This window comes from Bidens hawaiensis, unplaced genomic scaffold (assembly GCF_021521415.1).
Source record: "Bidens hawaiensis isolate Kalapana, Puna unplaced genomic scaffold, B.hawaiensis_p1.1 tig00046129_1, whole genome shotgun sequence".
Classification (NCBI taxonomy): domain Eukaryota; kingdom Viridiplantae; phylum Streptophyta; class Magnoliopsida; order Asterales; family Asteraceae; genus Bidens; species Bidens hawaiensis.
In genome coordinates this window covers 64,684-80,634 of record NW_027498218.1, presented here as the reverse complement: position 1 = coordinate 80,634, position 15,951 = coordinate 64,684, and the positions used below count along the sequence as shown (strand labels likewise).

Below are 15,951 nucleotides of genomic sequence, written 5' to 3'. Positions count from 1 at the left end.
TCCTTAGTAATCATCCCATTTTTGGGAGGATAAGTTATTAGGAAAATACATTAATTTAATTCTAACTTCTCCTCCTTTCCTTTCCATCCTAAAACAAAAACTTAAGAACACTTATTTTTTAACTATCCTTAATTTTCTTTTCTTTTCTCACCTTTCAAAAAAACTCAATATGGCGTAAAATTAAAAAAAATAAAAAAATTACACGTATTTCAGTCACTCAGCAGCCCATATATCCATCAATCAAACCCTAAAACCCCTGTTTCAACTTTGATCTGAATCCAAAACATTCAAATTCAATTCAAATCAATCAATGGCTTACCGGCGTAGTCTCACCACCAAGGCGAGACAATTCGCTCAACAACGATTCACTCCATCAATCTTACCCAATACCCACGAACAAGAAGACCGTAAAACCCAATACCCAGATCAAATATTTACTCAAAACAGAGCATACAGTGCTTTTACTAACCCATTAGGGTTTAATCGTAGTGATGGTGGGTTGAGTTTTAGAGACCCGAGATGGGGTCAGTTCGGTCATGTGCCCATGACTGCAAGTGGGTTTTTGTTGGCTAGAGGTATTTCCACTGATGAAGCTAATAAGGTTAATTATATGTATGATATGGCTGATGTGTTGGCGGACAAGACTATTGAAGTTGTGGGTACTCAAGCTCCGGCTGTGAGTGAAGTTGCGGTTGCTGCTGCGGATTCGTGGGTGCCGGTTGCGGCTTTGCAGTATGCGATTGATGGGATTCATAACTTTACTGGGTTGAATTGGTATGAAATGTTTTAAAGTTTACATTTTTATGACTCTATTAAGTAGGGCTGAGTACGTTCGGTTATTAGGCGAAACTGAAGTAACCGGTTATTTGAATATACAAGCCGCTCGGTTTTCTGGTTTTCGGTTTCGTTTCGGTTATTTTCAGTTTTTTTTTCAACTATGTGTAGACATTGCCAAAAAAATAAAAAAAAATGATATGCATATTTTAAGCTTGTATAAGAACGTATTAGAGTCTACATAGATATTGAATTCAAAAAACAAAAATAGGCATGTGTTACGTGGAATTATACAAACACAAAGTTGCTAAATAATGTTTAAAATTCAACAAAGTTCTTAATTAAAAAGCAATATAAGTTTAGTCCCAATTTTCATACATCATCTTATTTATCTTCAAAGTTTATTCCATTCCTCATCATCTTGATAATCTTTTTCACCATCAATCGGTTTGGTTCGTTTTATTTAAAACGGATAACCGAATCAAAACCAAAAGTTCGTTTTTTCAAGAAAACAAAAAATTAACCGTCGGTTAATGCTTCGGTTCGGTTTTTTCGGTGCGGTTTTTTCGGTTAATTCGGTTTTCTGCTCACCCCTATAATGTTAAGGTTATTGTGATCATAGATTTTTATTTTGATGTTATTGGATAGGGTAATTTGGTGTTAAAGTTTAGGTGTTTGTGTAGAAGCAAATTGGTAATAATTATAATTATTTAAAACTGATTCTTGAGAGTGAATGTATGTGCCTAAAAGATCAATGCTTGATATAACATTTGAATATAAGAGTGTCATTTTTAAAAGAAATACACTGTTTAACCAAATAATCTATTGCATGCATAGGATTTTAATCAAATAGAGAAATAAAACATGCATCCTTTACTCCACTTGAAACGAATGTTTTAATATGCAGTGTGAATTGTGATTCATGCTAAAAGTTGGGATCTTGATCGTATTTCTAATGTGCTCTTTTGTTATGTGTTATGTTTCTTTTAAACCAACACGAGTTGTGTATCTAGTGTGTACATAGCAATTTTATTAAATTCCACTTGATGCTAATAATTGGGCTTTTGATCGAGTTTTACAGAGATAGAAAATCTTTAGTTTCTACAGTTGCTATTTTGTGTTAACTCCAAAATATATGAAAATCGAAAGCAGTTTGTAACAAGCAAGTACGAAGTATAGTTAGGGCCAGGGGTGGCCTCGGCCCCTTCATTTTTTGGTGCAATAGTGTACATTGTTTTTGTCCAAAAAAATTTATATGCAGTGTAAATTTACTTGTTTGCGTTTGAAAATTTAAGCCAGGCCCTCTCTGTTTCTGATATTTTATACGTATTTTCATCCGGCCCCTGATGTTTTCGTTTAAGTTTTGCCACTGGTAACAAGTAACTCTGGAATCTGTAGGAAAATCGGTTGTAGTCATTTTTTGTTTATTTGGAAGAGTAAAATCACCAAAAGTATGGTATATGTTACCGCGTTTCATATAACTCTTTGATGCTTACATTTTTTGTCGTGTTATCTGTGTTATAAAAAACAACTGTCATGAGGCCAAGTCTTTTATGTGGTAATATCATACTACATAGAATATGATTTCGATACTTATGCATAATGTTTCAATCAATTAGACAAACAAAACATTCATCTTCTTTGTTATGTTTCCTTTAATAAGCCAATACGAGTTGTGTATCTAGGTATAAGTAGCAATATAATCTAGTTTCACTTGAAGCTAAAAGTTGGGATTTTGATTGAGTTTCACAAAGCTAGAAAATTGTTTCTTTGTTATGTTTCTCTTGCACCAAAATAAGTTGTGTATGTAGTGTATACATAGCAATCTAATTAAATTTCACTTGATGCTAAAAGTCGGGATTTTGATCGAGTTTCACAAAGCTAGAAACTTTTTAATTTCTACAATGACTATTTGTGTCAGTCCCAAAATAGAGAAAAATCAAAAGCAGTTTGTAATAAGTAACTCTGAAATCTGTAGTAAAAATGGTTGTAGTCATATTTTTTGTTTATTTAGAAGAGTAAAATAACCAAAATTTATGCTTTTTGTTACTGTGTTTCGTATAACTCTTTTGATGCTTACATATTTGCCTTGTTACCTACGATATAAAAAACGACAATCATGGTGCCAAGTCTTTCATGTGTAATATTATACTACATAGCATATGATTTCGATACTTGTTGGACTTTTTTTTCTACAATAGATGTGAACGATAATGTTCTGGCATGTGTTAGGTGGGCAAGCATAGTAATAACAACTCTTGTTATTAGAACCTTGACAATTCCAATCATGATCAATCAGCTGAAGGCTACCTCAAAGTTAACTGTAAGTTATCTTTTTATTTATTTATAGTCGGTTCTCATGTCACATAACTTATTCACATTTTACATTTTTTTACACAGATACTGAGACCACAGTTGGAGGAAATTAAGCAGGAGATGCAAGATAGGGTATGCACATCAAACATCTTTGATGCTAATATATCTTTTCTTCATGATTAATTAATTATTAAAAAAGTGATTTTTTGACTTATTTCTGTTATTACTAAATTACCCTTTTCAGGGCATGAGTCCATCAGCTGTAGCTGAAGGTCAAGAAAAAATGAAAAGGGTATTTTCAGAGTAAGCACTTTTTCATGTTTCTTTTACATGATTATATAAATCTTTAAAATAATTTTAATGTTATAAAAAATTAATATTTGTACAGGCACGGTGTTAGCACGTTTACACCTTTAAAGGGTCTCCTAATTCAAGGCCCTCTCTTTGTGAGCTTCTTTCTTGCAGTAAGTTATAAATATCATATTCATGGCCACATTATATTTAATTAAACATTTTTTTTTGAATCTTTTAAATATTTGATATGCAGATTCAGAACATGGTGGAAAAGGTTCCATCTTTTAAAACTGGTGGGGCCTCTTGGTTTCTCGATCTCACAACCGCTGATCCGTTCTATTTACTTCCTTGTTTAACTGCTTTTTCGTTCTGGATAACTGTAGAGGTAAGTGATATTTTTTTTTGTCTTTATAGTTTAATAAATTAATATCAGTTTTGTGTTAACATAAATAATATTAATTAGCTGTGTTTTTCAGCTTAACATGCAAGAAGGGTTGGAAGGTAATCCTGCTGCTAACACAATGAAAAACGTTTCAAGGGGTTTTGCTGCTCTTACTGTTCCCCTTACTGCCTCATTCCCAAAGGTATGTATCACAGTTTCTTAAAAAACTAATTTTTAACTAAATTGGACATTACTATATTTTTGATTTCAATATATTGCTTTCTGCGCAATGAAAATTGCAACATTTCATTTTCTTGGATGTTTTTTGAGTTGCGTTTACTTATTTTTCTTCTGTTTGATAAGTTGGATTACCATGTTTGATTTTAGGCGTTTAAACAAACTGAACGTTCAGTGATCCGTTAATTAAACTCGTATATGCTTATCTAATAAACAAACATACATTAATTTTTTTGGTTCATTTAGTTGAATGAATGAAAATGAACATGTCTCATTCGTTTAATAATGTTCGCGAACATAAATAGTTATATTTGTTTATGCTGGTTTAGTTTACGTTTATTTTGATTCTCAGTGTATGTTCGTTTCTTTATTCATTTAAAAGAACTATGCTCATTACAATGTAGTCTAATTCTATGAAATTAAATATCGCGTCTTACTATCAAGTTTAATTTTTGTTCACTTTTACTTATGATTAGATCATTGATGTCTGGTTATGTTTGTTCATCTATATTCATTTGTTTGCGTTTGTTTACGTTAGTGAGCTGTGTGTTTATACTATTAACAAACGAGCACGAACAAGAAACCACCGTTCGTTTATATGTTTGTTTATACTTTTACTTATGCAGGCTCTCTTTTGTTACTGGATCACCTCTAACTTGTTCTCCCTTGTATACGGATATAGTAAGTTCTGTTATTTGAATTTATTGTTGTAAACTTACATGATTGATTTTTATTTATAGTATTTTTAGGGATTACTCTATAGAATAGTAACCAAGTTTTGAAGTTGTTCCAATCAGGTCACTCATAAAATCTTTTGTTCCAATCAGGTCACTAAAGTTTATTTTTTGTTCAAATCCTAGATTTTTACCTAGATAGCAGGTTTTGTAGGTTTATTTTTATTTTTAAATAATTTGACATTGCAAAATATTTTTTAAAAATTGACAAAATTAATAAAAAATGAGATTTTTTTTTTAAATTGTGAAAAGTTGCAAAAAAAAAACTGAAAAATTGCAAAATGTTTCAATTCTTCAGTTTTTTTTCAATTTTTTAGATTTTTTTTTTTGCAATTTTTCACAATTTAAAAATTATTTTTCTTAATTTAAAAAAATATATTGCAATGTCAAACTATTTAAAAATAAAAAAAAACCCCTATAACCTTCTATCTAGGTAAAATATCTAGGATTAGAACAAAAATGAAACTTTAGTGACCTGATTGGAACAAAAGATTTTATGAATGACCTGATTGGAACAACTTCAAAACTTGGTTACTATTCTATAGAGTAATCCCTTTTTAATTTTAATGAACTTAGAGAATATATGCATACCATTTAACATATTACTGTTTACTTGTTCTCAGTAATTAAAAAACCGAGTGTGAAGAAGATGTTGAACATCCCAATAATAGTACCTCCAACGCCATCTCCCAATACTGGATCGCAACCAGCTTTCTCATTCTTTGAATCATTGAAAAAGTACGCTGCTGCACAAGCTCATAAACAACATCAAGAAAGCACAAATCAAAGCGCTGGTCCATTGTCACTTTCAAACAAGAAGCCAACTTCAGAAGACCAGAAATCTTCAAATCAGAGAGAAACGCAAGCATCGGTTTTGAGCCAGCGGATCAAAAGACTAGAGAAAGAAGTCAAAGGAAGAAAGAAGAACCACAAGAGGTGAGTATACGAGGTATTGACGTATTGAACGGATCTTATGATATGATGGGCGTCTGCTTTAATATGCCTATAGAATAAATGTGATAAACATTCTTTTTGACGTTATATATTTACTCGTTAAGAGGGAAAAGAGGGAATCCTCGTTTTGGCATAGGAGATTAGAAACTTGTAGCCAGACAAACTATATAAGCCTTGTTTTACTAGTTCTGTTTGTATTTTGTGTGGTAGATTTATTATCAATTATCGTTCGACTTCTGTTTCTTGTCTTTACATAAACTAGCCCTTTTGAATTGCTTTTGTTGCATGCATCAGATATATACAACAGTAGCAATAGCACTTCAAAATCAACTATTGGGGACGTCTGCTCTTTGTAAAAAGTTGCAGAAATCGTGTTTAGAGCTATCTTTGAGAGTAGTCTTATTGCTTGCTCTCATGTTTGCGCGTTAGATTTTAGTGAATTCTCTTGTTTGTGCGTTGGATTATAGTGAATTCTAACGCATTAGACCAATTTGAATTCACAACTGATGAAAAAACATAGATATATTAAAGAACAACTCATCCGAAAAACATACAGCATGTGTTACAAACGACCTGTTTCAACCTGAACTCATTTTGACTCGAACATAAATCTTTTAGCTTGTTTTATGCAAGCTAACCTGTTTTGTGGCAGATCTATATTCATAAAGACTACAAGTTTTGCCATATCTATATTCATATTTCAAGATAAGAAAAGGTTGCCAATTTACACACAAACAAGAATAGATAAAAACACTTCAAACCTTTTTGAAGTACAAAAAAAAAAAGAAAAAAAGAAAACAAGAAAAGAAAAGGATACTTCTAATCTCTTTAGATTTAAAAGTATGCAATTTTCTTGTATTTGCTCTTAAATTGTCTCAAAAGACCTAACGAAGGAGGATGATGAGCACTTTCTTAAAACTCTCTTCACTCCTTTCTTCAGACCTTATTATTAACTTCTCGAAGAAATCGCAAAAATTGGACTTTCCTCGAAACTTCTATATTTCGACAATCTTTTACTCTTCTTTGACCTTTTAAGTCAACGTGTAGCTTGAAACCGACACCTCAGCCGGAGAAGCGGTGTGAATGTACACAAACTCTATGCTTTTTCCAGCTGGCAATGAGCTAGCCCATGTTGGGAGCCCGTATGAACCGCTCGTGGTCTTGGTGAGACCCCAAAGAGGCCCGTATAGCTTGGAAACCGTAATGTTAACTTTGTTGATAGTCTTGTTTGATTTGTTAGTCAGTGTAACCGAGTATCTATAGTATTTTTTACCATTAGCCACCCATGAACTTGTAGTCTTCTGTGTAATGCCGATCAAACCTAAAGAAAGAAAATATTTAGTCATAAAGTCATGATTATTTTACACTATAACGAGATTATTATCAAGATTTTACCGGAAGATGGAGTCACTTTCGGCTTTGGTTGAACAACGCTTGGTTTAAGAAGAGGGACTTCAACTGCAAAATGATTCAAACAAAGCTTTAGAAAAAAAAAAACTTGGAACGAATTTATTAGATTAATCGGTTAATATACCTTGAAGGAGTTGGTTATAACCGGTATGACCAGCATGTAATCTAGCCAATACTCCGAGAAGAGGTGCATTGTTATATGTAGCAGGCTCGGTCTGCTGATAATTATCTCTATGGTCAGCAAAGTTGTCATATGCATCGGGCCCACCAACAATAGCGCCCGTTAGGAGATTCGGGTCACTTGCTTTTCGGCTATACCATGTAGCATAACCGCCTCTGCAGCTAACGAATGCAGGATTAACCTTAATCGAGACAATCGATGAACCTCTATGGTGCACTTGTCGTGGGTAACTCTTCCCGTATCCAACCATGTAACTTGTTGCTCTCGGGTTGTCCCCAAGAATATAATCCACCTACAAAAAGAACAAAAAACAATTAGAACATAGTTTTCTTGTTTGTGTTTGCTCGTTAAGAAAATGAACGTGCTCGTTTGTATCAGTATAAACAAAAGGTTCATGAATGCAAACAAATGAACATAACTAGGCTAAAACCAGTTAAAAGAAAGTTATTAAAACTAGACTAAGTTTTAATGGACCAAAAAGTTTTAAATGAATATATTAACGAACATAATATAAATTTTGTTTACCTGAGATTTGGCAAATGCTAGAAGCTCAGGCGGGGTTACGGTGCCAGAAGAACACCGTAAGTTTCTTCGGGCAGAAGTCAAATAGTCAGAGTAAACGGTAAGGAGGAAAGACGCACTTGTGACAAACTGTAAATTATTCCATCTTTGTCGGAATATTAATCCTCCGGGAGTCTTTTGAACATTTCGGCCATTTTTACCTAGACACGCACACATGAAATTCTCGGCCTTTTGTTGGTACTTCCCGAACACGGCTCCATGCCCATGGGACTTTCCTCCCATCAAAAACTATGTACAAGTATACACATACATTTAGCTAAAGTTTTTTTTATAGTTATAAATGTTATAAACCTATAAAATATTAAAATGTACCTTAGCAACAAGGGTCTGAACGCCTGCGTACTTAACTTCCCAACCGAACTCCGTCATAGACCAACCGGTCCCACCGAGGGCGTCACCGTTTCTAACTAGGTAATTCAAGTAGTACCGGTTACCTGTTGCCTTGTACATCCATGCAGCTGCCCATAGCAACTCATCCTATAAGATGAAAATAAATAAATAAATAAGAAGATAAATATGAAGCTAAGTAATTAAATTTGAAAAGTGTGATAACTTAAAATATAAGAAAAAAATTGTTATAAAAGAAATAACTTAATGTTTTCATGAAGGTCAACTGTTTTACCGGTCCACTGATTGGACTGGTTTTAAAAGCCCGGGTCCCGACGATGTTTTAAATAATTTAGAAGTATGCATATAATTAATTCAAAACAAAATATAAAAGTGGTTTATATTTTAATATGGTTTTAGTTTTACAATGCTAATAAAACATAAAATCTTGAATAAGCAAAAACTAACTGAATACGAAATTTCTAATAATCCAAATTAAGACCATTTAGCTGATAATAATTCATATCGATAAATGACAACGTGACTAACGGTACTTAAAACTTTGATTTTCATTCGCATACCAATGCTATAACTATTGTAACATAGAAGTAACTTTGTATGGACCTACCGAAAGAATATGCCATTCTAATATATTTTACAGCATTTCGATCTAGATAAAAATCATTAATTGTTTGTTATGAGCAAACTTAGTTACTTCATCATATTATGCTTGTTTTTACAACGAAAGTGAACTGCTATCAAATATTATCAACATGGATTATAAATTATGGGCGAAGTTAACGTATAAATTAAATTAACGTCCTAATTGTGCCAATCAAATAGTGTAATTATATTATGTTGTATATATAATTGCATTGTTTGATTCGTACAGTTAAGACGTTAGTTTAATTTGTATGATTCAAACTCATAAATTATAACCCGCCACGAATTGATGACATACCGCGTATCCACTAACAGACCGGTAGTACTTCTGTGCGACGGTTATGCTACTGTCATATTTACCCCTGTACTTGTCCGCAAAATCAAATAGCTGAAAAAACAAACAACAGTAAATTAGCAAAAGTGGTAGGGGCAGAATGGGCATTTAACATTAAGAGTATGTAATGAGTAGGTGTCATGGACCACGTGTGTTCACCGACAGTCAACTCGACGGATGAGATCTGTGATCCCATAATATTTCAACGGTGGATGCATATTGCATATTATCCGTGATCCAACATGTGTCCCAACATATCTATCTTTTAGTTTTTAGATCAAACAAACATACCAAACTATGCTGCTTTAAACGTTTGTATTCAATGCATTGGTAATTGTACATTATAAAGTTATTATCTTTTATAAAATACGAAAACGTGAGTGTGTGTTTTGGCATATTTTTATGTTAGGAAGATATCCCAATTGATGGTACCCCATGCACCTTAGTATAAGATAAATTAACAACACAACAATGCCAACTTCTGAATAGAGGTGCACAAATAGGTCTTAAATTAAAATTTAAAACAGGTTTGGGTTGAAACCGGTTCGGTTAGGTCAACAAAAGTTAAAATCGGTTTATGACTGTTTCGGTACGGGTTGAAACCGATTTTTTGATTAGGTTACGATCGGTTTCGGTTCGGGTTTTGACCGGTTTTAGTAAAGAAAATTACAAACCGGTTCCGAACCTACGGTTTCAACCGGTTTCTGCATAATTAGTTTCAAACTGGTTCGGTTTCGATTCGAATTTCGGATCGGGTCGGTTAACTGGTTTATTTGTCCACCTCTACTTGTGAATAAAGGTAGGGAAATAAACCGGTTAACCGAACTGACCCGAAAATCAAACCGAAACCGAACCAGTTTGAAACCAATTATATAGAAATCGGTTTACAACTGATTGAAACCGTATGTTTGGAACCAGTTTGTAATTTCCACCATCAAAACCGGTTCCAAACCAGTTAAGGTTAACTGAACCGAAATCGGTTAAAACCCGAACTTAAACGATCATAACTTAGTCAAAAAAACCGGTTTTACCCGAACCAAACCGATCATAAACCAGTTTTAACAATTACACCAAATATATTGAGTTTTAAACCAGTTTTAACAATTACACCAACTATATTGAGTTTTAAACCGGTTTCTACACCTCCTAGTTATGAAGTTAATATTTAATAACTAATGGAAGTAAATAGAAGTTAATATTTAATAACTAACGGAAGTAAATAGGTAATCAGTAGTAATCAGTATTCCATGATATGCGCATTATTAATGCGGTTATCTAACTTACACCTGACAGTAACCAGCCTGACTGACACTAAAGCCATGAAAAGACTAACTCTAGCTTTATATTTACTTCAACCGACTTGCTATCTTACGCTCATTTATGTGTATTGCAGTCTCCTGTGGGGATATTCATATATTCAGATTTTTATTTAATAAGATTTTATTGTTACTTAAATAAAGGTGATATAGTGACACGTTACCGGTGCCTTAAAAGATCCTAACTGTATTTACTTCAACTACTTTGCTAACATGCACCGTATTAGTAGCAACATGGTTTTGTTTCACTAATAAAAAGACCAATGTACAACTTTTCATTAAAAGAAAAAAAAATCTCTTGATTTTTAGTTTACGTTTTTTTTCTTATTTAGGTTGTGCTAAACGTATCCTAACTTATTATTGTACTTGTTACACCCCTTTTAATATGTCACGATCGTAACAATATTCTCTTATTTTCACCCTATAAGCCAAAAACAAGGACCATGTGATTTGATATTTTTACGGGGACTACAATGAAAATTTACAGGACACGTTTAGCCAATTCCTTAATGATATGCTACCGAGTTGGTAGGGATTAGTGAGTTATCAACTGACCTGGGAAGCATGAGTGAGGAGCAATTTAGAGTAAGCGGGGTTGTAGCGTCGGAACACAATGGCAGCGGCAGCCATAGCAGCCGCCGTCTCTCCAGCGAGGTCCGAGCCAGGGTTATTTTGGTCAATTCTATAAGCCTTTCTTGAGGTAGTCATATCTTCTGGTCTTTGCCAACAATAATGGTCAGTATTTCCATCTCCAACCTATAAAACATTAAAAGACATTTATATTTTGTTTTAAAACATTAAAACCAATCAAGATTGTAGTACCTCTCCATAAAGAACATTTGGTTGAGGATGAGCTTTAATGAGATAATCAGTACCCCATTTTACAGCTGCCATGGCATGACCAAGCTCACCACTTATGGCCATTTGTTTCCCATATTCTATTATACTCCAAGACATCATTGTTACTGTAAATGCCATTGGTAACCCAAACTTAACGTTGTCCCCTGCATCATAGTACCCTCCAACAAGATCCACCTTCATACCAACATTTAACCATCAAGATTCCAATATTTTTTCAAAACAATTAAAGGGTTTTATTTAAATTTAAGTTTAAGTAAATACCCAACTAAGTCTTTTGTAAAATAAAAGGCAAACTGGATTTTAATAACCCAAACTATGACTCATTTGCTGATAATAAAGTTAAACCACACTAAAAACGTAATCAATGAACACTTAAAACTTTATTTCCGTAATCTCAATCACATACTCATAAGAGTCACACTTGATTTTCACTCGATTTTACACAAAAATTATTATGAATAAATATGTGGAAAACAAATGTTGAAGCACATCTTTCTTACAGTAAAGCGAGTGAAAATCAAATGTAAATCAAGTGTAAATCTATAACGCTAAGATTAATTGATTGCCCTTGAAAATTATTATTATTATTAATTATTTTTTAACAGAAAATAATTATTATCACCTAATGAATTATAGTTTAAATTATTATGAATAAAAATGTGGAAGCACATATTTCTTGCGGTAAAGTGAGTGAGAATCAAATGTAATTATTATATTATTATTATTATTATTAATTCTTTTTGAACACCAAATGATTACTATATACTAATGAATATTAGTAGTTACTATAATTTAAATTACTAAAATCCAAATTAATTAAATAAAAAAAATTAAACACTAGAAACACAAAATTTACCCCATTGACTTTGCCATCCATGAGACCAGAATGGCCTCTCCATTTGACTCTTTGATTACCAGGAAGATAGCCAGATCTTTGAGCTTCAAAGAACAAAATGCTCTTGGTAAGAGCTTGCTTGTAGTCATGTGCACCTGCTAAAGCCAAAGGTACAAGCCCAACAAGCAGAAACAAAGTTGTTGCAATAGAACAAAGTCTCATAACAACAACCTCCATTAGAAACCAAACAAACAGGATGTTTGAGAACACAATGTTGGTCTGGTTATCAGTTAATAATATTATTCCTGATAAGCCAACTTTAGAGATAGAGAGAGGACGGAGAAAGAGGCTATGCAATGGATGGTATATATGGACATGAAGAGAAGGTGACAAAGGCTCAGAAATGGGCAGTGTGTAATAAATGCTCGTTTGTGCATTAATGTTGTTATATTTACGCTATTATTATTATAGTCGAGTAGAATAAAGTGGTGGTACATCACTGTCATCAATTTATATGGGAGATATGAGGAATGACCATGGTTTGCCATGGTTCGAGTCCTGATCTCACCTGGTTTTATCGGCTCCTCGCTGTCGTGCCATTTGACGGGCGTGGGGGTCGGGTAATTTTATCTGGTGAATCCCTCAATAGGTGGACCGCTAGGGGCTTCCTCCGTCCGAACTAGTGGCCGGCTCGGGCTACCTTTAACCAATTTGGGCCGCGTACGGAGTATCTGACGTTACTTAGTTGGTCGTTCAAAAAAAGAGTATTTTTTTTTACTTGAAGGTTGAGAGTTGAGTATCGAGAGAGCACATGTGAATTGCTTGGAAGGATCCTAGTGTGGGGATGGGACTTCTTTTTCTTGTAAAATATTTAAAAGCACTAAATGTTTAAGTTATATAATATCTTGTATTTACAATATATGTAATTTTTTCTTTTACTATAATAAATGGGGTATAATATTACTATTAACTGTAGTTTTTAATCATTGAAAAATGTATTTTTTTATTAGATTGAAAAAAGATTTGAGATGTAGTTGACGGTTTTCTATAAGCATTCATACCGGAACATCTATAAGTCTATAGCCATATTTTATGTATACTATAAAGGAAAAAAATTGAGGAATAACTAAAACACTATTACATTGAATCTATAATAAAGAAAAAATTAAAGATACAAAAGTATACTCTAAATTTAGAGGTTTATATTCGGTCCTCACTATTTTTTCAATGCATACAAAAGAGAAAAATATAATAAAATATGTGTTTGTGCAGTAAGGTAGAGACAGAGATAGAGCGTTGAATGTAGAAGGTTTTTAAAAAATAAACAAAATTTTAAAAAACATATGTTTTTTAGTTAAATTATAAAGATGAAGATGAAGTTTCTAATGCGAATGCTCTAACCACTTTATAAAATATACGAAAGTCAAATATACAAGTATCAAAGGTCTTTATTTAAATTGAGTGATATTAATACACTATATAGCTAGTTTAAAACTATAAATTTGAAACATACATAAAATGCTTAAATGCTTAGTGATTATGGGTTTTTTTGTTTGGTTCGTTGATGTCCATGTAACAAAAAACATGTTTATAGCTTATATGATCCTTAAAGCTTTTATACACTAATTATCTTTTTAATAATGTTTATGTTGGAGTTAATTCCCAAACCGAGTTATGGGTCGGGAAGGTGGGGCGGTTCGAGCTAATGGATCGATCTCATTAATTAATTAATTATTGCAGTTAGAGATAATTATCTATTTTATTTATTAATTAGATAGAGATGGAATTTTATTTAATAGATAAATAGGAGTTTGTGTTTTACTCTAATTGTAATCAAGCCTCTATATAACCCCAAAGAATTCATGTAAGGGTTAAGAGAGAATTAATCAAGTTTTGAGTTATTTTCTTGATTAATAAGATTGGTAAGTTGTGCCAAATATATTCTCGTGTTTAATTCGATTCGGGCCATAAATTGGCATCAGAGCAAGAATTGAATAGCCTAAAGATCGCAGGAGGAGCAGACCAAGAACTACCGGGTTTGTGTTCGAGCGGCGAGACGAGGGTTGTAGATCGAACAGAAGGGATTTGTTCGGGTTTGTGTGGTTCCAGCAAGTTTCGCAGGTCCTGTTCAAGCAAGGCAGGCGTTGAGATTTATTGTTCAAGAACGAGGGCTTGTTTCTGCAACCGGCTAAGGAGTGTTCGTCAACGGGAGCATCAATACGTGGTTGTTGCTTTTGAGTTGCCGGTTCAATTTTCTGATCAACAGGCTTTATGTTTGTTCGGTGGTTTGTTTGACTTTTGTGTTGGGTTCTAACTTCAAACAGAAAAGTGAATTGTTTGTTTTATGCAAAGTAAAGTCAACAAAGGTTATTGTTGAGTTGGGTTGCAGAGGTCACGAAGGAAGGAATAAAAAATATAATATTTTGATGCAATTATTTTTGTTGCATAAGATTTGTTTTTTTTTCAAGAGGTAAACGTGTCTGAGGTTTTTCGAGCAAAAAGAGTTCGGTTCTGAAAAGTAGTTCAGGATTGATTTGTTTGTGTTTGTTCCAACGGACTGGAGCAAGGGAGTTCGACACCGTTAAGTGTTTACCAACGGAAGAGAAAAAAGACGTCAATGACGGATGCCGAAGAAAGATCGATAATCCCACCCAAAGCGAACGGGAGATATCAGTGCAGGTTACAAAGCTGAACGGAACAAATTACATCACATGGGCGATTGTGGTGGAAGCGATTTTGGACGATCAAGGATTATGGGAAGTCGTTCAACAGGAAGAGGGCACGACTATTGATGCGAAGAAGAATAAAACGGCAAGGTCGTTTTTGTTCCAAGTTATGGAATGTAATATTCTTCTTCAGGTTGCTCAATACAAGAATGCTCGAGAAATATGGGCGGCTTTGCACAGTTTGTTGAGGCCGAGCGAGTCCAAAAGGCTCGACTCCTAACGTTGAAAAGTGAATTTGAGAAACTCAAGATGGCGGAAAACGAGACTGTTGATCAGTTTGCGGGAAAAATAACCGGCATGGTTTCAAAGGCAACGGGTCTTGGTCACGTATTCGAGCAAGATGTTTTGGTGAAAAATTTACTCGACGCGGTTCCAGACAAATACTTCAATCTGGTAGCTTCATTCGAGCAAACTGTTGATATCGATAGTATGAGGTTTGAAGATGCTGTAGGAAGACTTATGGCGTTTAAGGAACGTTTACGAGGAAGAGAGCGCGCTGCTTCGGAGGCTCAAAGGCAGTTACTTTTCAATCGATCAGAAGGTAGTTACAAAGGTAAATCGTATGATCAGTCCGGTAACCGAGGTAAATGGGGGTCGAGTTCATGGGAACGTGGAAGAGGCCGGGATACCGGAGGACAAGGATCATACCAAACCGAAGGACGGGTAAGAGAAAGGAAAGACCGCTCCCAGATTAAATGTTTTCGTTGTGACGAGATGGGACACTTTGCGTCCTCGTGTCCGGAACGAAGACGAGAAAATCAGAAAGCAAATCTCACTAAAACGAATGAACCAGTCGGTCGTGATCTGGCAGGTTATTTAAATCTTCATGAGACGGTTTACTTAAACGAAGAACGAGTTAACCCGAAAAGGCTTGAAGCCGAGAAAGTGGAAAAGGACACTTGGTATCTCGATAACGGAGCGTCGAACCACATGACAGGTAACCAGTCGTATTTTTCCGAACTCAACAAAAATATAACGGGTAAGGTAAAATTCGGGGACAGGTCGTGTGTTGATATGCGGTAAAG

At 34.1% G+C, this 15,951-nt stretch overlaps 2 protein-coding genes across 2 annotated transcripts; one reads left to right on the top strand and one right to left on the bottom strand.

Annotated features, from left to right (window-relative positions):
• Positions 1-235: 235 nt before the first annotated feature.
• LOC143596164 (mitochondrial inner membrane protein OXA1-like) lies at positions 236-5,991 on the top strand. Its single transcript, XM_077075010.1, has 9 exons — positions 236-774; positions 3,007-3,097; positions 3,175-3,222; positions 3,335-3,393; positions 3,479-3,554; positions 3,638-3,769; positions 3,861-3,968; positions 4,630-4,684; positions 5,361-5,991. The coding sequence occupies exons 1-9, from the start codon at positions 311-313 to the stop codon at positions 5,675-5,677; spliced, it is 1,350 nt and encodes a 449-aa protein (XP_076931125.1). The 5' UTR covers positions 236-310; the 3' UTR covers positions 5,678-5,991.
• A 697-nt stretch (positions 5,992-6,688) lies between these two features.
• LOC143596162 (endoglucanase 6-like) lies at positions 6,689-12,538 on the bottom strand. Its single transcript, XM_077075009.1, has 9 exons — positions 12,222-12,538; positions 11,327-11,539; positions 11,060-11,260; positions 9,153-9,242; positions 8,177-8,341; positions 7,808-8,092; positions 7,226-7,574; positions 7,087-7,149; positions 6,689-7,012 (listed from the first exon to the last, which is right to left on the bottom strand). Exons 1-9 carry the CDS (start codon positions 12,435-12,437, stop codon positions 6,723-6,725), a joined length of 1,872 nt encoding a protein of 623 aa, XP_076931124.1. The 5' UTR covers positions 12,438-12,538; the 3' UTR covers positions 6,689-6,722.
• Between the last annotated feature and the right edge of the window lie 3,413 nt (positions 12,539-15,951).

Coding starts and splice junctions, on each gene's coding strand:
- LOC143596164 (XM_077075010.1), top strand. CDS start 311: ATGGCTTACCGGCGTAGTCTCACCACCAAGGCGAGACAATTCGCTCAA. Junction 3,098..3,174: donor AGGCTACCTCAAAGTTAACT/GTAAGTTATCTT, acceptor TTTTTTACACAG/ATACTGAGACCACAGTTGGA. Junction 4,685..5,360: donor CTCCCTTGTATACGGATATA/GTAAGTTCTGTT, acceptor ACTTGTTCTCAG/TAATTAAAAAACCGAGTGTG.
- LOC143596162 (XM_077075009.1), bottom strand. CDS start 12,437: ATGGAGGTTGTTGTTATGAGACTTTGTTCTATTGCAACAACTTTGTTT. Junction 9,243..11,059: donor TCCTCACTCATGCTTCCCAG/GTCAGTTGATAA, acceptor TTGTTTTTTCAG/CTATTTGATTTTGCGGACAA. Junction 8,342..9,152: donor GGTCTGTTAGTGGATACGCG/GTATGTCATCAA, acceptor TTCATCTTATAG/GATGAGTTGCTATGGGCAGC.